Below are 21,463 nucleotides of genomic sequence, written 5' to 3' on the forward strand. Positions count from 1 at the left end.
CATACTCACTTCTTTCCCAGGTGTCGTGCCACGTCACACCGTTTGAAGCCTTCCAGGTAGAACAGCCGCTTAGCAAGTCGCTTGGCAGCCTCTGCGTCGGCACGGCAACCATTGGCAAGGGTATCCGTGCTGCCCCTCTCCAAGGTCTCCAGGCTGCCCAGTTCAGAGTCAGAGTCACACAGGCCATCTGTGAGATTGGCATCACTACAGCAACAAAAATGGCCACATTAGACTTGCATAACAGTCAGTTCAATTTAATTAACACAGAAAGAGAAGGTTAATAGTCATTTTCAGCCATGTGCATCTTATTATATAATCAATATTGTCTGGTTTTTCTCTCCCATTTAGAACATGGTACATTTAACATAAAAATCTCTGGATTGCTGCAGTTACAAATGCAATGGTTTACTCTTTTAAAAATGATGACTTTCAGGCCAGTGGAATGTTCAGAGTTCACTCTCCCAACTGATATGTAAAGTCACCATGACTCATTGACTGGGGTGACAGACAGACTTAAATAAGCAACAGATTTTCTTATTCGTTTATACAATATAGCTTAAAAATAATAATAATTTTTTGAAATTGGACAACTGATGCAAAAACTAAATGGTGCACTTTTATCAATATAGAGGACCCTAGTGCACAATCATACACCACATGCTTCCTGGTCAGTGTTGTGACCTTTATACGTGTCTGTACTTTCCTGCATAAATTATGTCCGGTACCATCTGATGCTGAGGCAATTTCTTTTAGAATAATCCAATTGCCGCAATCATATTAGACCCAAACCTAATAAGACGTCAGTGTAATCTGTTGGTGGCCATGGAGCCAGCGGATATTGGAGTTCTGGGACAAAAGCATAATTTGTGTTCCTCTCAGACAGACAACTTTCTTCAGCAAACATACCCACAAGCCGCTAGCAATACTCCAGTGAAATGTAAAACACTCCACTGGGGTAATTCTGGAGTGTATGAGACTGACTTTTTTTGGTTTAGCTCTGAGAAAAGTATAGTTCAGTTTAACTGTGCTGATTCTATAGTCAATACACAAACTTGCATTGTGCCAGGTATTACACATATTATATGTATGAGTTATATGAGCTTCTGGTTCCATGAAAATGTAATCTGTCAAAGCTCTGTTGTGATCTGCTAACATTTTAATATGTTCAAATATTCTTACAACATTGATTCGCAAGTTTACATGTGGAAATGTTGAACATTTCCATAACTTTATCTTTCTAACATTACAGCATAGAACCTGTTAAACACATGGTATCTGAATATCTGATAATTTTCCATGTTAGCTAAGAAGATGGAAGAAACTGAAGGCCCTGTGAGTAAGACATAGTCTCACAGTACCTAAGCAGAATATAATATGTCCAATGTTTAAAATTTTCTGTTTTTCAACATCTCATAATCTCTGAAACATAAAGGCAAAATTACCACAAGAGAAGAATTTTAACATAGTTCCTTGCATTGAAAAAAAGACTGAAATAATAAAAACATTATAACACCTTCTATAAAAACATGATAACATTTTCTACAAAAATCGTATTCAGAATAAATGATGTACTCATATCATATTATATATTCACAAGGCATCATGGACATTTTTTATAATGAATTAAATCTACTGATATTGAACCCAGACCTTTTTTCAAAATAATAAATTATACTTAAAAGATCAGGAAGCCACACCATAAAATATTACATTACATTACAACATCTGAAAGTTGTTTTTTCTGTATAAAACATATATACATTTATTCTATATACAAAATAAGTAGTTTTAGGAGTAATACATTTGTTAGAAATTACAATTGCTGGAGTTAAAAAAAAGTGTCTTGCTTTCCGCAGAGCTCACAAATACATCTACAATACAAGTTCAAATGTTAGATTAAAACCATTTTTAATCAATAATACATTTTCAAATAGATTTAAGTATAATGTGTCGATAATCTGATCTCATTATCTATTTGCTTATTTTTATATTGCTCATAAACTCCCATTGTTTCTTAAGTAGTAGCTTCTCAGTAGTATGTTTGTACATATGCTAGGGATATGTTAGATATATATTAAACTCAATTCCTTTAATGTAAAGGGCCTGGGTGTTATATTTGCTAAGCAGTACACGATGCATTTAAATTTAGCCTGATTAGATAAGAGAGTAGTGTGTGATGCAATGTGATATAACTGAGACCTGAAGTCAACACACTAAAGGAATTCACGTTGAGTTGATCATATCCTCTTCCTGTGAGGTAAAATGTCTGCAAAACTGAATCACCCTAAATGTCACTGAGAAAAAAACATAGCTCGGGGCAGGCACATTGCAACACAGACGTAAGTATAATATTCAATTGTAATACGTACATCACGTAATGACAATTTAGGAGGTGATTTATTTGTTACTGTAATACCTCTACACGGCAAGCACGGCATTAAATAATAAAAGGTAATATATTTTTACCAAAAAAATATTATTAATTTCAGCTGGATCAACAACGGCCATAGGGATGTATAGAGAGATCGAGAAGCAATAGTTCACAATAATGTTTAAATTTATGCTGAAAAGCAAAAGTGCATATAGTAAATACAAATGCAATCCAAGAGGAAAAGGATGTAATTTGGACCCTGATCAGAAAAAAGTGATTATTGAAGATGAATGAATTAAAAAAATGAATAAAAAATATACACTAACACTAACTATTGCTAACACTAACTACGGCTAACAGCAGGTCACACTTCATACCTATTTTGTGTTACTTGATAATATGAGTAAATAAATATGTAATTGAATGCCAAGTTACATTACCATGAAGTAATTTTATATGTTATCATTCTTCTTTCATGATTAAAAGCATGTGTAAGATTTGCTAGTATCTGTATGTCAAGTGTCCCACAATTATAGGACACTAGCTTGTATGTCTATATTGTCCAGTTTTATAGTATTATAGTATATAAAACTATACATAAACTATATATATAAAGCTTTAGCCATCATATATTACAGTTTTATGTTATTATATATAAAAAAAGTATATAAATGTTTCTTTAGAAATACATAATTACTCATATTTCATGTTAAGGACTCACAGACACTCATGTTAAGGAAGGAGACTCACAGACACTGCTTTGTGTACTTTACAGTAAAATTAATAACACTATGACTTCTGTATGACGCTGTGTAAAATAATGTCAAAGAAACTCTTATAACCCTAAGCACTTTTAACCTAGAAAATATCTATAGCAAAAATTGACTATTAATTCAGAAGATGAGAAGTAATAACACAAAAGTTAAGTGTGTATGAAGAAAATTGTAAAGAACAGGGTTTATTCCAGTCTTTCGAAGCTTTCAAATATCACATGTCCTAAGAAAATTACACTCCCTTATGTCTAAATGTGCCTTAGGGTTACACATTAAAACATGAGTCTGCTTGTCCATGACTCAGAAAGCAGCACTGCCCTCCTGACTGGCATAGTTTGTGCACCCCCCCCCCCCCCAACCCCACCCCACCCCCTCTCCAAGGGGTGAGTCAGGTCGAAGGTGTGGAGCCTGGCATGTCCTCTTGTATTTAAAAAAAAAATAATCTTGTTTTGGTGTGTGGCACAGAGGAACACCGCATAGCTTAAAAACATAGATTTGCATTTGAAAAACGTCATTTTATAACTTTTTTAATAACACTTAGAAATCTATAACTACTTCAGGGAAACAAAGCAAAACTACTGAATTTAAGAAGTTACTATTCAGTTCACTAAAACATGATCCTTCTCACTAGTGGAGAGGAGCAAAGTTTGACAGAGGCCATGACATCCAAACAGTGAATTTGTTACTGTTTACTAAGCAGATAGCTGCTATTTCGTGGCACAACCTTTGCAAGAAATATGAAAGTTTATCTATCTCCATATCTAGTTTATATTCCAAATTCATCCATTGAGAGAAATCATTAAGTAAGCTCATTCTACTTACTATTAAAAGGAATTAAAAGGATTAAAAGGACCCCAGGTCCACCAAGCTGCCACTGCTGGGCCCCTGAGCAAGGCCCTTAATCCTCAGTTGCTCAGTTGTAAGTCACTCTGGATAAGGGTGTCTGCTAAATGCCTTAAATGTAAATGTAAATGTAAGTTATTAAAAGTTCTGACAGTGCTGTTATTTTAGTTATGTTCTGTTAATTTACAACTAACTACATTCTACAGCTGGCAGATCCTACACTTGGTGAAAGGCTTTTGTCTGTAACATGTATACTATTGTATATTGTTCTGTAATTCTGATTTATTTCTATATTTATTATATGTTTATTATATTATATTATATATTTATTATTGTTTTATTACTAATGTATTACTTTATAAATTACAAAACAAACCAAAAACAGCTGTCCTTTTCTGTGGTTTCACCATTACAAAGTTGACAGCAGAGACTCCTTCACTGAAAGACTCTTTGAATAAAAGCCTAACAGAAAGCTTCTCCATAATAACAATTTAAGGATTTTCTTTATTCAATTGATTATGAGACACAAATGATTCGAAATGCACACCATACAAATCCCTGTGAATTAATTATTACTACAGAAACTATTGATATAATGTATGAGAATGAGCACATTAACATAGACCTGAGATTGATTAAACGTTAATCATTTATTAACTAAAATTAAACCTATCACCTGTCCAAACTGTGATTGTATACTTAGCTAGTATTGATAAATTTTTATTTCCATGTACAGTGTGTGTATTCTCTGCCTTTTCCTTTTGTCAGCTTCTCGCCACGAGTGCTTTTCCATAGTTGGATAATGAGGTTGGGTGACTACGTTTCTCAAACCCAGCAGTGATGCCGTGGTGTTTTAAAAATCCCACCGTCACCGATTTGCCTATAGACCTTCCCAATGCTATACACAATGTCTACCAAATAAACTCTGGTCAGCAGTAGCACAGCTTTTCCATCAGACATTGTACAATGGTGGCTGACAAACTTATAAAAGATATTCAATAGAATATATAGAAGGTTTTGTAATCTGTACAAAGCAGATATATATAACTGTATATATAACTGATATACACTTTTTTTATTCCTGGGAGTGATATATGCCAACATCTTTGTTGTCAGTTACTAGTTGTTGCCATAGCAGCTATGAAGTGAATAAAAGGTTGGAGGGGAAAAAATAAATAAAGAATAAACAAACAAACAAACAAATAAATAAATAAATAATATTGAATTAAATCCCCCGTAACAACACAATGTATTCTGTCGGTAAAAAGATATTTGGAGACTCCTACATGTCTAACCAAAACAGTGCAGGTTTTACAGGATGTACTTACAGGAGGTCGAGCAAAAAGTGGAAATGAACATCGTACTCTTCTTTCCACATCGCGTTTCAGCGCAGATCCCAGACTAACACAGCCATGTTCAGTGTGTTACAGCGGCATGGAAATGCGGGATGTCCGCTACAGAAAATCACAGTCTTTCACAAATAACCGGAGCCCAAATAGTGTCCACGGTCAGTGTCAGTCACAGACGGACACAAAGGCAAACACAAAACCATTCACACACGTACACAGACAGGCTTTAACACTATATGAACTAATTGGAGGTACAGAAAGTTTGAAGCGCGATATGGAGCGCAGAATATTGACGCTTATCCGGCTCTGTCTAGCGCGATAAACCGAGCCACTCTACAATCACATAAAGTACACTGTGTTGCCAGATTGGTTAGAAAACGTCCTGATTCCTCACTGGTGGACAGAGGAAAATTTTACTGATGATTGATTAACATAACCTAACACAGAAATAGCGAAGCTGACAGTATATATGTGATAACATTTATGTTATGTTATAATAATATATAACATATAAGATAAGATATACCTTATCTTATCGTATATTATATTATATGTTATATATTATAATAATATATAACAACATATATGTTATCTCGCGATTCCATAATTAAAACCACATCCATAGGTTGTATTATTATGTATGTTATTATTACTGTTGTATTATTATGTATGTTACAAAAGCAAATTTTATTTGATTTTGAAGTTGAAGGTTTTCCCATATTTTGTAAAAGGGTTTGGTCTTCTGTCTCTGGCCATTAATTACTTTCTCACCTGCAGATTTGATCAGATATTGTATAAGTCAGGTACGCAAGAAATATATTGATTTTGTGATGTCTTTTGTCTATGATATCATCTTATGGCCACATGATACTGAAAATATACTGGAAATATATAATACTATATTGTCAATTCAAATACAATCACCACCTAGGTCAGTGAAAACTATGCCAAACAGGTGAAATGTTTTCAATCTGGCAACACTGAAGAGAGGAAGGGGAGGAGTGTGGTCTCAGATGGCTTGCAGGCTTTCAGTGAATGACCTGGAGGGTTTAACATGTTGCCTTATTTCCGCTGTTTGAGTGCAGATCTGGCTACAAGCCCTGGAGCACCAAGGTCACTTTAGCAGTGTCTTTTATAATTGGGACAAAGAGACTTTACTGTATGCACACTACACTGAAAGGGACTCTCAGTCTTCTTTTCTGGAGCGGCATGAAGAGAGCAGTGATGATAAAGCCATGACATGGGCAGTATTTTGAAACCAAATTACCCAGAGACGCTGCAACATGCCCAGCCAAAGGTTCAGGCTCTGCTCACTGCTGCTTAAAGTCTGAGTTTCCCTTTAGCTGTGTTTCTTATTTTTTTTTTCAAAATTCCATTTAGCAGTAATTCATGCAGCAAGAGGAGACACTTCAAGTAACCTCTAAGGCATGGACGCACATAAAAAAACACTTATGACACACACTCATGTGAGTGACATCAGACTTATGCCTGATGTCTATCAAAGTGTGGCACATCACAGCATGTTCTCTTCTGTTGATATTCTTTGGGTGTGTGTATCATCACAGAGATACACTAAAAGGGTGTGACAGGAGAGATATGCAGCAGGAAAGGAAGATAGAAAGCTTGTTTCTTACAGTACAATAAAAAAACTTTTACAGCACCGACAAATTTTACTTTCCTTTAGATTTAGATAAGGAATAAAACGCAACAAGGCTTGCTATTACAAGAAATAAATCAATGACAGTATGGCATATACTAATACATGTCTTGAAGGGTTTTATTCATCTTATATCATGGCAGATTGTCAACAGCTATATGATGACATTTATAGTTATATTTATTGTTATGGAGCATCAGCAAGTTTGCTGGTATCACTTATGTTATTGCAGTTATAAATAGTCCTTCTCTGAATCGTATCTCTTTTTCTCAGTACTGAACTTAATAAGATAAACAAAAGGCAGCATATTTTATTTTGTTTTACATAGCTTACTAATTAAGACCTACAATCACAAGACATAATGATATTTTGCTTATTGTAATTGCCTTGTTAGCTACCCACAAAAAAACACAGTGTTGTTCAACACCTAGCAACAGCATATACAGTATATTATAACCTATTCCTGCAAGATTTGATCATTTAATATACTTCAATCGTTTTGTTCCAAGAGAATTCAGTTCAGATTTTATTGTGTATTATTATATCAGACTTATATTAAGTATAGAATAGCAGAAATAGCAATCCAGGTGGTGTGATACAGCCTTTACATTAATTTATTAATAATCAATATATCACGCTTTTAACGGTTTATTTATATTTATGATACATCAAACTTGTATGGAATGCCTGTGAATCAAGTTAGTTACGGTTAACACTTGTGTTATAGCAACTATCGCTCATCGGGTTCTTATTTCTTCTCTCTTGAATTTAATAATAAAAAAAGGACAGTAACCATGCACATTTAACTTAACTTTACACTTGTAGAATTTATTTACCAATATCCTTATCGTAAATCTATTATTTTATATTCTTAATGAATTGCAATTCTAAATAGTGTTAAAAAAAAACAACAACTCATGATTCCCAGAGCAAGAGAGAATATGTTGAGCTCCCCCTGCTGAGTCCTCTTTCTCCTCATCTCCATCTTTGGCAGTTTTTCTCTCCCACTGTTAAGCTGCTTTGCGAAATTCTCTATTGTGAGCAGAGCTATGAAAACAAATTTCTAGTTCTAATTTCTCTTCCACTCACACTCCTTCTTACTAATGACAAATTTTAGTATCCAATCTTCCTCAGATATGCTCATCATCATCATCATCATCATCATAATTCATCATTATCATCAATATATTTTTCTTCGTTATCAGCATCATACACATAAATATCAAATTTCTGTTTTTTATTAAGAAAAAAAAAAGCAAAGCTGCCCTGTTAATCTGTAACCATTCCAATATTTTCCGTGGCTTTCATCACCCTCCAACATAAAACATGCAGTGTGAGATGCCTGGGTCTCGAGCGCTATTTCACTCTGCAGTGCTGTAATGATGCGTCTGACACAGACGGAATAGCGCTATTATTAGATTGAGCCAAAACTCAGCACACACGCTGCAAAGTACTAGAAAACAGAGAAGATTTAACAGCAGGGAACAAATGCAGTGACAGCAATCCATCTTCACACATACTTACTGTATACACACACACACACACACACACACACACACACACACACACAGACACACACGTAATTCTGGTCTGAATATAGAGTTTGCCCTGTATATTATAAATGCAGCCATCACTCTCTGGCTTGCCTCTGAAAGACCAGAGTACTGTCCTACTGTCACAATCCTTCGCTGGAGGATTTGTTTCCCATTCCTGTCTGGTTCCTTATGTGTCTGTCCTTCCCGTGGCACCTTTTACTTGATCTAGACCAGGAATCAGAATCTGATACTGAATATAAATCCTATGGCTAATACTGAACTAAAACAATTGAACAGAACTGGAATTAAGCGTGACTCATTTAAAAGATTATTCTACATTTATTTTAATACAAGATGATTTATTTAGATGAATAATTTATTACATAAAAGGCTTCATTTCCATATTTATTTATTCAACTCTTTTTCCCCTTTGGCTACCATTTGCCTTTTAGATAGAGATAGATGGAGAAGAGGGACTAACAATTATAATATGTATTTCTGAAACCTAAATATGACACACTGTCGAGTCTGTTAGTTCAAATCAGGGATTAAATTGAATAGCTTGCTGCAATTTTTATGAGTAGCTCTTTTAATGAAGTTCAGAGATCCCTGATGTAGGGAAGTGAAAAAACAACAGTTGTAAGTATTTAAATGTGAAGATGCACAAGATTTAATAAGCAACAAAATTCAGATGAAAAACAACATAAATGTTTCAAGAAAGAAAAAGTTTTCATCTGGCTGCTGTAGCCATGGTCCTCAAAGAGTTTATAAATCAGGTACAGGGCTTTGCTGCTGAAAGGTATTTATCAGGAGAGGGATACCAAGATATTTTTAATTCTTGTTGGTTGGTAAAAGTTCTTATAATCTTGGTCTGACTTTTATTTTATCACAAAAACATCCTATTTAAACAGGGGTGTGTATACAGCCCACTGTAGTATACCTGTAGAATAGCTTAGCTGTGTTTTAATGTTGTATGTGCATGCATACCCTCACATGTGTGTGTGTGTGTGTGTGTTGTGTGTGTGTGTGTGTGTGTGAGAGAGGCTCTGGAGTAGATTGTACATCCTTTATAGGGATAATCAACAGCTGATGCCCCACACACATAACCAGGATGGAGTGGGACTAGGATGGATGTGTATGTTTGTGTGGGTGTGTTTGTGTGTCTGTGTCTGTGTGTGTGAGGCTCTGGAGTAGATTGTAAAACCTTTATAGGGATAATCAACAGCTGATGCCCTACACACATAACCAGGATGGAGTGGGACTAGGATGGATGTGTGTGTGTGTGTGTGTGTGTGTGTGTGTGTGTGTGTGTGTGTGTGTGTGTGTGTGTGTGTCTGTGTGTGTCACAAAAGAACACCCTCTGAGAATAAAAATTATAGACAGACAGTGACTGTCAAAAGCAGAGAAGAGATAAGGGAAGGTAATGCATAAAGAAAAGAGGAAAATATATAGAAAAGAGAGAAAAATCTATAGAAAAGAGGGAGTGGAGGAAAAGGGAAAAGGAAAACAAAAATGTTAAAAGGGAAAGAGATGGGACACTTGAAAAGCTTTCACTGGCTGAGGGCCTGTTCTGAATGCTGTCCAGTGTGTTTGAGTCACTGTAGGTTATAAACAGTAACTGAATAGAAAATCAGAGGTCAATTTCAATTCAAGGGTAATGAAGTGAACTGAGAGCTTTTCAAGCCTTTCAAAACTGATTGATCCTAAATTCCCTAATCAGAAATCACTGCTTTCAACACACACACACACACACACACACACACACACACACACACACACACACACACACACACACACATATTCATTTTTTTACTTTCATTTCCAATACCTACACATAGGTATAACCACAATTTTTTTTTTTTTTTTTATAAAAACTGCAGTAAAAGAAGGAAATCAGTTTTCCTCATAGGGACCAGTTAGGTCAAGGTCATATCTGGCAGATATTCCTATCGCTGTGAAGACATTTAGTCCCCACTGAGAAAACATGGCCAGACACACACACACACAAAAACACACACACAAACCCAAACACTTCTGAAGTTAGGGATTGGTAGATACACAGCCTTTGATTTTCAGAAGATTTGAGTTTTGAGGAACTTGAGACTACCAAATTCACAGCTCTCGTATGATTCTTGTGTTAAATTTCAGAAATATACATCAAGCTACAATGTGCAAAGAAAAAATAAGAAACATATATCATTAAGTGTGTGTCCGATGCAGCATATACTTAAATAAACTGTTAGAATTCCTTACATCCATGCTTTACAGGATCTGGGGTGAATAGGTTTTATTTATTAGCTAATAACATACAGCACACCTTACTTCTGGTGTAAAGCACAATATCTTACAAAGCATATGCATTGTTTACTTGAATCTATAATACTCTATTATAAAACTACAAAGAATAGTTTCAAAATGCTTTAAATCAGTACTTTAACACAACGTAACTGTAGGAGGATAATAAAAAGCTATAAAAATGCCAATCTCTTTAGCCAAAAAATAAATAGTAGTACCTTATTCACCTATTGTAACAAAATGGTGATTAATCTCAATTAATCAATCAATTTTGTCTTGAGTTATCTTAAAGTACAGACTTGTTATTCTGTAGATATCAGGCAGATGTGTCTGACTGCATCTGAACCACGTGACCCAAATGAACTCAGATTAGGGCTTGGATTTCAAATATATATATAAAAAAAATCATACTTGTGATGAATAAAAGGAACTAGGATTCCCAACAGCAATGGCGCATGCATAACAGGGCAAACCTCTTTTTATTAATCAATGGATTTAAATCTTAGAGACAGACAGACAAGGACTACTCCCCCATCATGCTCCTAGTCACTGTGCAGTTTACTCTAATGCACAACTGAGCTGCTGATTAGCAGCACATTTAACCAGTGAAGAATCTCACGATAATGATGATAGCTACCAAAAAAGTATTCTAAAATATAGCCTTTTCAATATGTCCAGCTCACGCGTTAGCGGATAGCACATTAAGAAAGCGTTAACCCCCCACGGTCTGTAAAAAGTGATCTTGATGATCTCTAGTAGCGTAATGGAGCAATGAAGGTTAATGTGCTGATGAGGCTTGCAGCAGCTTGAGCCAAACAATGTGAGTGAAATTTAGAGCAGGACTCCTGCCATGCAAGAGGAAAGCCAAAGGCGATGATGTCACTCTTTCAAAAACAATGCCTCATTCAGCCCGCACTTAGGGGACAGGAAGCTTCTAGTCGTTTAAAAAGAGGGGGAAAGAATAAACAGCAACATCTGCTACTTAGCATTCCAGACGGACGATGGGAGAGAGAGAGAGAGAGAGAGAGAGAGAGAGAGAGAGAGAGAGAGAGAGAGAGAGAGAGAGAGAGAGAGAGAGGGGAGTCCCCTTGAGAAACCAAGACAGATGCTTGACAAGAAAATCTTTTTGAGAAACATATCTACTGCAGCACAGGGCCCTGTTTTTAGTAGCTCTCTCTTAGCAGTCTTAGCAAAATTCTTTCCACTCCTTCGTTCTGGCTCCAAGTCAAATTCAGGCAGAGTAAAGCCAGCCAACGCCTCCATCCAAAACTCGGCTTATCCAGAACAGCAGGAGAGAACATTAAGTCCACTAATGTTTGACTACAATATGTATTCTAGTGCTTTTGGATTTCCTGAAGAGGAAATATCTACCATATGTTCAAACCATTCTGTGAGCTCAATTGTCCCACACAGCTCTGTGTGTCTCTGGAATGTTACATCTACACATCAGCTGCATAAATGGCTTAATCAAAGCCAGCTAATTCAACATTTTGGTCAGCAAATGAGACAAGTCTTAACTGGACTCTGCATGCCATCTACTGGTCAGAATTGGACAAATTTCAGCAATCCAATAACAGCACTGGTGTCACCGTGTAGCCAGGATGCTTCAGATCATTTCAGAAATTTTCTGTCTCATCACAATAGGACTAGCAAGGGAAAACGTCTATTACTTGCAATTTGAATTTCATCCTGATAAGGATTCATCTTTCTGGATTTTCTTCTGGGTGTAAGTGACAAGACAAAAAAGATATAAAAACAAATAATATTTTAAAAATTAACTACGGTTCCTAGTGAAAAAAAAAACAATAGAAAATGCTATATCCATCTGTAGCCAACTGTCGAAGACAGCATGACTGGTCCTTCTCTCTGAGTGGATGCATATCTCTCTCCCCTGTCTATCAGAACAACAGTAACCAATTGCAATCATCTGTGAGCTCATGTATAGGAAGCAGGCCAGTATTCTCCACCATGAATAGTCATATTAACTGTGTTGTCATCTGTTCATACTTCACTGAAGTATTATTCCTGTCGCAATAGGCTCATGTTTGCACTTTGTTGCAGATGCAGTGTTTGACCACTATGTGCAATTATAACTGCAGGGAGCTCAATGGCACAGTGTGCTTGCTAGCCCTACAATTGTGAAACATTTAGAAATCAATGAAATGTTTGCTATCATATCTGTAGAATGACAAAAGGCTTTTTAATCATTCACTCAAAATAAGTAACTTAATTTCAATTGAATTTTAAATGTAGAGTTGAGCTGAAAATGATGCCTTTTCCACCACTAAGCTAGACAGTGACTAGTGGGAGAAAATGGGGACCTTTTTAAACAAGGTCCAACTCAGAGTAAGCTGGCAGCATTTAACTCACAATTTTTAACCTTTAATACTTCCAAAACATTCTATCCCATGTCAGCCCTTAATATTTTATTATTGTATCCACACATAGCCATTAAACATCTGTTTAATGATTGAATGATATGTTTGCATCTCAAAAAGGAGTAAAATCCCTGTACATCAGACTATTGTAATGTAATGTTTAGCAAACAAGCTCCAATCCTATTTACTATTATTAATTACTATTACAATAAGAAGAGATTTCTATGGAAATTAATGGAAATAATGGGGATACTGAATAACTCCATTCTAACCACACTCTGTGATTTCTAAGAAGAATGCTTATGTACAATACTTCATATCCATTGTGTATGTCTGTAATAAATGATGGTCCCCATTACATTACTATTATATTACTCATTACGACACTTTATTACAAGGATCTGATGGAGTAATCTAGAACGATGAATGACATGATTTTGTAATGTTTTCTGCCTTTTCTCCCCAGAACTATGCAATTGTGTGTCTTCTGAGTACCCACTGAACAAGGGGGAAAAAAAGAAGTGATATAATTGGCTTGTACCGCCTGTCAGCTGAAAGCAGCACAGTCACTAGTTCCATTTCCTATTTACTGTCACAGGTGGCCAGTCACCATTAAATTAGCTTGTTGTTTTAAAGATGGCAGGGACACCTGGCATAACACACACATACAACAAACACACACATACACACTTACCTAATAGAGCTGGGGAGGATTGCTGTCTTTTGTATGTTGCCTGCCAGATCATTGTGGAATCCATTGGGAATGCTCCACTGTGCTGGCTGGCTCAGCACATTTTCAGACCTGCTGCCTGGGATGGAGGTGTGGAGGGGACTGTCTGATGCAGCTTCATCCCCATCTCCCTCCCCCTCCTGTGTCTCGGCGCTCTCCTGCACAGTCTCCAGCTCCAGCTCTGGGGGTTCAGGACCCGGCAATACCCTCTGCTGGATAAGTGGCGTGAGCGGTGCCTCGAAGCTCACGCAGCTGTCCGTCTCGTCCGTTAGCGAGAGCACGTCCAGTGAGTCCAGGCTGCTGTAGCAGGTCCCGCCTCTCAGCAGCTCCGACTCCACAATGCGCTCAAACGTAGAGCTGAAACCGTCCTGGCTCTCTTTAGTCCTGTCACGCTCGTCCTCACCGTCGTCCTCCTCCTCTTCCTCTACTGTTGTGGACTCACCAACCTGTTCAACAATTCGCTCAAATGCTGAGCTGAAGCTGTCCTGGTTCAGTGGCTCATCTTCTCCCTCTACCTCTGCGTCTGCCTCTTCAACTGAAAGCTCGAAGGTGGAACTAAATGTGTCCAGGTTCCCCTGCCCCGGCTCTTTCTCACAGTCTTGCTCTTCCTCCTGTCCTTCACTGTCCTCTCTGGTGCCGTTCTGCAAACTGCATTCATACACACATTCAGCATGTACATCAGCATGTCATAGTCCACTATGCCTCTTGAAAATCCACTGCACTACATGAAATTCCAACTACATAGCATCTTATGCAAACGATGCAACGTCTGGCTGTCACACGGCAGCAATGGCAATGCAGGATGGTGTGTGTGTCTCCTATCTTTAGCAGTGCTGCTGTCACACTCATGCATCAAGAGCAGCAGAATCCCAGCAGAGAAGAGCCTCATTCAGGACAGCTCCCCTGCCACTCAGCCCTAAAATATCTTCTTCTGCCTTCCTCTCACACACGTGTTACAGCCCACCTCTGACAATACTGCACTGCTCAACTGAAGCACGCGTAATAACTCCCTGCCTTCTGTTTGGCCCCAAAATATCTCCACAAGCACAACTCTCATTTACTGACGTCTATATATATTTATGCATGGTTTCTTGATCATATGGTTGAGTAGGAAACTTTCTGGGTTTTTTTAGATAGTGCTGACTTTCAAAGAACCTCTAACTGACTCTGTCCTTCTTTGTCAGTAAAAACACAGTACTAATATGTTACAATAAAGTTCATGAGTGGTAATTAAGATATATTATGTAATTTTATAGTCAGTAACTAAAATAAGTAACTTTGAAGCCCAACATCCACACCACAAAACATAGGCTAGACTGAACATAAGATACTAGGTTAGAACCGCTGAATACTAGCAAGAGAGGCAGAGCTTTCTCTATCGATGTGATACAAGTAAAGACATCTCCTTGTCCTAAATATGACAGATGTGAAAAGAACAGCATCAAATCTTAAAAAAAAAATTCTAAAAAATACCTTAAATGGCTAGTTAAGTAGCTCATATGATAATCTACATCCTCTATATACCCTAACTAAAGCAATAACGAATAACAAACCTGAATGAGAACCATTTCGAAAACCACTATCATCAGCTTCTTGCTATTAGCATTCATTGTGATGCTCTCTGTATCATTCACAATAAATATATGTGCCATTAAAATGTTAAAATATAATTTATAGGACAATCTAAAGTTGTTCTGTGGTGAGTTGCTATAAACTCTATACAAAATTAGATTACCAACCTTACAGTGTGCTGTTTTTCTGCTGAATCCTCTAACTGACGCAGGGGGTCATCACAGCCCTTACACTCAATGATATCTCCATTGCTGTGCTCTGTCTCCCCATTCTTCCCAGCCTCATCTTTGAGCTGCTCTTCCTTTTTTCTCCTCTCCTCTTCCTCAGGTCCATTAGTCAGTGTATGCTTATTTCTCTCATCTGGCTTTGCTTCTTCTGACAACGTTTCTGTCTTTCCTGCATCCCTTTTCTCTGCAGCATCCTCCTGAATTCCAGTCTCCTCTGTATCTTCCACTCTTACAGTCTCAGGGCTGTCTGTTTCCTGCTGTGTCTCTGGCGATGTATTTGGAGGTGGGGTATCTATGTGGAGGGGGTCATCCTGCCCCTCCTGGCTCATGGTGACCACTTTAGTCACAGTTAGTTGGCAATCCAGGTACAGTAGGAGTCAAAAGCTACAGCTGTAAGAAGAGAAATTATTTGAATATAAGGTAATTGAATACAGACTGGGAACAAATGAATACAGACTATTTAAAGATCAATGGACAAAGAAGCATGTGGTTATTCTCCTCACATCAAATTATAAATAGATGTGTTTCATCTATTCAGAAACTGTGGTGCTGAATTCACATCTGAAGAGTCTGATAAAAGAATCGTGTACAGGGTATAATGATATACATTTAAACACGTTAGCTGAATTAACATGCAATTCATTTAGCATTGAAATCCTGCCATACACGTCCATATATTGCACATGTAAAAATATGACCTTGAGTTTGCAAAGTTTCAGTGTAACTGAGACATTTTGTCTAATACATTCCATCAGACAACAGCATTAGTACTCATTCTGGCAATTACAGCCATCATGGCAGCCGAATCATGGACTAAACCTGACTGTGTGAACAGCACAATGTTTGTCTGGTTGACACAATAGATCGTGTAGGATAAAAAATGGGAAAAAGATTAAAACAAAAGGTAATATATATGTCATACATGTTTCAGATTATGTCCTATTTCTTAGTTAAAAGAAGAAGAGGACATTTTTCCTCCTTTCCTTTATTGCAGCTTGGGTGAGAAGGAAGCTGCAGCTCTGACGCACATGCTGCAGTTTAAGAATATCTAAAGCCTAAGACCCAATTCAATCAAACAGTCATAAAACTGCAGCTCCAGTTCAGTCCAGACCCTTTGTGGAAACTTCCATTGCATTAAACCAAGAAATAAAAGCGAATCAAAAATTTAGCGATACATTTCTGTTGGCACATATGCAGCATGATTGGAGTTTTATGACAAGTAGATTAAATCAAGCATACAACACTTGTGCTGTGTCTCCAAGTGGCACGTGTACAGGCTGCCTCTGTGGTATTGTAATTCCTTCCCTTGTGGTTTTTATAGTAAAGATTACAGGATCAGCACTGTCTCACTGGTCATAATTATTTCATATAACCTTTAAGGTTTATTCTGAAGGGTTAATTTCTCTCTTACACACATATACTTACATGCACAAACTTATTTCATCAGCAAACTTTACTATAATATCAAATATGCTTTTGTCATGGAAAGCACAAATGCATGCACACGCAAACACACACACACACACACACACACACACACACACAACACACCAAATACACATGCAGGCTAAATTTCCCCAGCATAACGTGCTGTTATTTAGAGCATTACTAAAGGTCCCAATGCTGAGCCACTGGCAGATGTTCATGTAGTCAGAATCCAGCATTCGCTTCTACACAACCACAAAGCAATCCACAGATCAATGATACAAAATAACCATTACTCTGTAAAACGAAGAGAGACTGAAGGGTTATTCTGGCACAAAATTTAAGCAAGAGATAAAAAAAAAGTAACAGAAAGAGAAAGCTAACATAAACCAGAGAAGCTGTCCTGTAATCTGTGTCAGGGCCCATTATGGTCTAGTGGAATTGGCCTATTTGATATATTTTTTCTTTAATCTGCACATTATGCAGGTGGACCTGCTACCATGTATATGTATATGTATGAGACTGAGTTCCTGTGCTGTCAGCAGAACAGCAGGTTCTTAAGATTGATTCTTAAAATGACCCTTAATTACTTTCAGTCAACCTCCCACCCACCACACTTGCTCAGTCTGTACTGTTGACATACATGCAATGACACACAAACACACACATTGCCCTCCAACATAACAACCCAGGGTTTTTAACACTTCTCCTGATTGACTACACTCCATAAGCTTTGTCAAAACATTCAAATAATTGCCAGTATATTAAAAATATCGAATAAAGCTTAATAAGACTGTTAAACTATTTTATTACTATATTATGAACATATCATACTAAAAAGAAGACCCACAATAAATTGATACTGAAACGGGACAGCCGAAGATTAGGGGATAAAAGACCATGCAATTTTTTTATTATCTGAACTTCATTTGAAGGCCATCAACCTCACGGTTCCACATGCTGTGTGTTGAGATGCTTGTATATGTTGTTATGAGTGGCTATTTGAGTAACTATAGAAATCCTGTCAGCTCAAACCATTTGTCCTGTCAGCCCATGCCATGGTCTAAGTCATTGAGCTTACATTTTCCTCTATTTAAATGTTTTTTTTTTTTTTATGTGAACATGAACACTGAATCTCTCGATGTGTAAATGCATGATTATATGCCCTGTGTTCTTACTACATCATTGGCTGATTGGCAAGAATGAGTGGTTCTACAGGTAAAAAGTATAAATAATAAAGTAGATGGTGAATGTTTATTTGAAGATAAACGTGTGATAAATGTGTGGGGTATCCTCAGTTGTGCTATCTGGCCAGGAGTTCCTAATGTAGTAGAAAGGATGACATAAGCATGAAATTATAAATGCCCCAAAGTGACATGACTCCTCTGAGCATATTGAGGAGCGTCGAAGTCCTACATGCCCATAGTTTTGTAAATGTCCAATAATGGGTTTGAAAATGCAATTTATTGCATGTTTTGTATTCTCTCCATGATCCATCCCTTCCTCTGTTTTACTATTGCCTACTAATGTTTTCTTTAGGCTCTTTATTGATTGTATTAAAGTAGGTGCCATTCACTTAGGGATGGAGTTCAGCATGCAGAATTATGCTGCGCAATGACAAATAATGACATAGACAAAGTGCAACAACCCAGAGGAGAGTCCCAGAGCAGGGACTGATAAAGCACTGATAAAGCACTCTGGACCAAATGGACTTCTCTTGAATAAAACAGTGTCATCAATAGCAAAGAAAGACTTTACAGTTAATAAAAAGCCTATCACTTGGGGTCATGTTCTGCAGTATTGTAACACTGCAGATTCTAGGTTAAGAAAGTCCATTCTAGCAAACATAGCATCTGAAAGAATGTCTAATAAGTTTTTAAGACCAACATATACCACATACACTAATATTAAGACACTCTGATTAACTTGATTTCAAGATATACAGTAGTCATAGTTATGGTTTGTCATCATTCTGCATGACACCAACCTGGACAAAGGATAATCTACAGTATATACAAAAGAGTATAGGAATCAGTTCAACAGTGAGAGAGACAAACTATCCATGGATGTATGAAAACGTCCCAAGTCAGCAAACTGGAGCTTTCTAATTAGCTCAATTTCTTGTTTTACTTGTAACTCAAAGAACTGTGATTCTGCAAAGACAAGGTTGAGTTTTGTCTTGCTCTAGAACAGACAGGGTTATACCAAAAGAAGCATCACACAGCCATACAACTCAATTGTGCTGAAATTCTGAATGCTCAGCATGCTCACACATCAGGCTGCACACCTCACCCTCCTTCTCTGTCTCTCTGTATGTAGTGCATGTAATCATGAGTCTCATAGTCTCATAGTCTGTCATGACCCACTAACCCCTTTCAGACTGAAGACGACGCCAGCAGCCAGACACATATACAACACGCAAGGCCAGGTCTTGGCATTAACCACAAGCACAACCTCATGCATTATATCATTTTCTAGTACATTTTTGCCCTAAGAAATTGTGCAAATACCTTTTTTGGAGGAAAGGACAGAAAACAGCTATTCATTGTTAATGGTGGCTGTATTTTCATTCAGTTCTGACATGTCTGGAGACTAACAAGAGAGTGGGAATCACCGGGTCGTGTAAACTGGCCTTTAAATCACCTCCATCTGACATTTCAAGGTCAAACGTCGTGTTGTGATGGCATTGTCTCACATTCAGCGTCTTTCCCTAAATCATTGCAGGTGATAAATCTTATTGTTAAGGCTTTCCCTTAGTCAAAACCACGTGAGCAGGGGAAAAAAGAGCAAGTGTTTTTTTTTTTTGGTGGGCCGGTGTCTCGTCTGGCGCTGCACTGTCTGTCTCACGCCTTCATTTGGGTGAATTAACCAACAGGGACGCAGTTAGTCTAACAATGGAGTGCTAAATAAACACTTTAAAACGACCCGCGGTGGATTTCCGTGCCTGTAACAGCACAGACAGTAATCTTAGGCTAAAGCCTGTTTATAGAAGGACAGTGGATGATCATTTGGCACATGCTGGAAGCCGGCATTGAGACTATAGCGCATGTCTACCTTACAATTTACCGTGAAATGGTGTCTGATGCGCACCTGTTCAGACCAGCTCACCTCACCTCAGGACGCTTAATACAATACAACCTCTCTGGCAAAGTGCATCCCTCGGGGTGTGTGTGTGTGCGTGTGTGTGTGTGTGTTGTGTGTGTGCGTGTGTGTGTGTGTGTGTGTGTGTGTGAGAGAGAGAGAGAGAGAGAGAGAGAGAGAGAGAGAGAGAGAGAGAGAGACTGTCGGTCCGAGCAGACATTGAACTCTAGTGTCAAACATGAGTGAAGTAAAATGCGCTTAAAGCGCGCAGGTTGTCCGCGGCTGAGACGCAGCCATATTCTCTCAGCCTCCCGGCGCAGTAACCATGACAACAGCATGGCTGGGGGACACTAGGCTCTCACTGTGGCCGCCGCTTTCTTCCTCTCCAAAATAGAGCTGGAGAGTCTTTTATTAACGGAGCCTCGTCCCCCATCTTAATCAAGCACGGCTTTCTTAACCGTTACCAAGAAAGAAAACGACCGAACTGACTGAAGAGCACACTGCATATTGATGCAGAGCATTGATACACGAAGGGGTCTAAAAACTGCCCTTGCAAGCAAATAGGCTATAACATAAGATTATGTAGGCTACGTTAACGCACAGGTTCAGGATGCATTCCTAAGAGAAAATCAACGGTCAAATCCTTATTATGAAACGCAATCCAGTGCTCCATGCATTATGATCAAGACCACGTTAGTCTCGTGTTTTTCATCCCGAATCATTTGTGAGAACATCAAAGGTACTCAAAAGAGCATTAAATCATTGTTGCTCACCGGCAAAACGCGACCAGATGAAATGTGTCTCTTTTTTGCAGCGAGTATTCCGTCCTCACGCATAAAATACAAGGTAGATGTTTTCCCTTTCTCAGATCTCAGACCCAGATCCTGTCCCACTGTCTCCGTGTGAGAGACGCACTAGTATAATACAGAGCGCTCACCCACGCGCACAGTTACAACACACAACACGCGCGCGCTCGCTCACACACTACACATGACCAAGACTGAGATCGGCTGATTGTGGATCTGTGTGTGTGTGTGTGTGTGTGTGTGTGTGTGTGTGTGTGTGTGTGTGTGTGTGTGTGTGTGTGTGTGTCTGTCGAGGTCTTTCCATTGCGCTGCGTGAGAAGCTGAAGACTCTGATGTTTTTGGCCCTGTTGCTTTCCATCTCAAAAAAAATAATTATATAATAATTCAAAAATTAATGCATTGTCTAACCGTACCTCAGCAT

General features: G+C 37.9%; 1 protein-coding gene across 2 annotated transcripts in view; it reads right to left on the bottom strand.

The window, feature by feature from the left end:
* Nucleotides 1–21,143, bottom strand: part of psd2 (pleckstrin and Sec7 domain containing 2) — a 33,043-nt gene extending 11,900 nt beyond the window's left edge. Inside the window, exons 1-4 of one of the 2 annotated variants that reach the window (XM_060885311.1) lie at nucleotides 21,010–21,143; nucleotides 15,671–16,120; nucleotides 13,896–14,579; nucleotides 10–204 (exon numbers count right to left, since the gene is read on the bottom strand). In XM_060885311.1, the coding sequence (XP_060741294.1) occupies nucleotides 10–204; nucleotides 13,896–14,579; nucleotides 15,671–16,059 (1,268 nt within the window). In that variant the 5' untranslated portion in view covers nucleotides 16,060–16,120; nucleotides 21,010–21,143. Of the gene's footprint in view, nucleotides 1–9; nucleotides 205–5,315; nucleotides 5,655–13,895; nucleotides 14,580–15,670; nucleotides 16,121–21,009 lie in introns of those variants that run through there. The other variant, XM_060885310.1, reaches the window with a different exon arrangement.
* Between the last annotated feature and the right edge of the window lie 320 nt (nucleotides 21,144–21,463).

The sequence above is a fragment of the Tachysurus vachellii genome, chromosome 13, assembly GCF_030014155.1.
Source record: "Tachysurus vachellii isolate PV-2020 chromosome 13, HZAU_Pvac_v1, whole genome shotgun sequence".
In the NCBI taxonomy this organism is placed as follows: domain Eukaryota; kingdom Metazoa; phylum Chordata; class Actinopteri; order Siluriformes; family Bagridae; genus Tachysurus; species Tachysurus vachellii.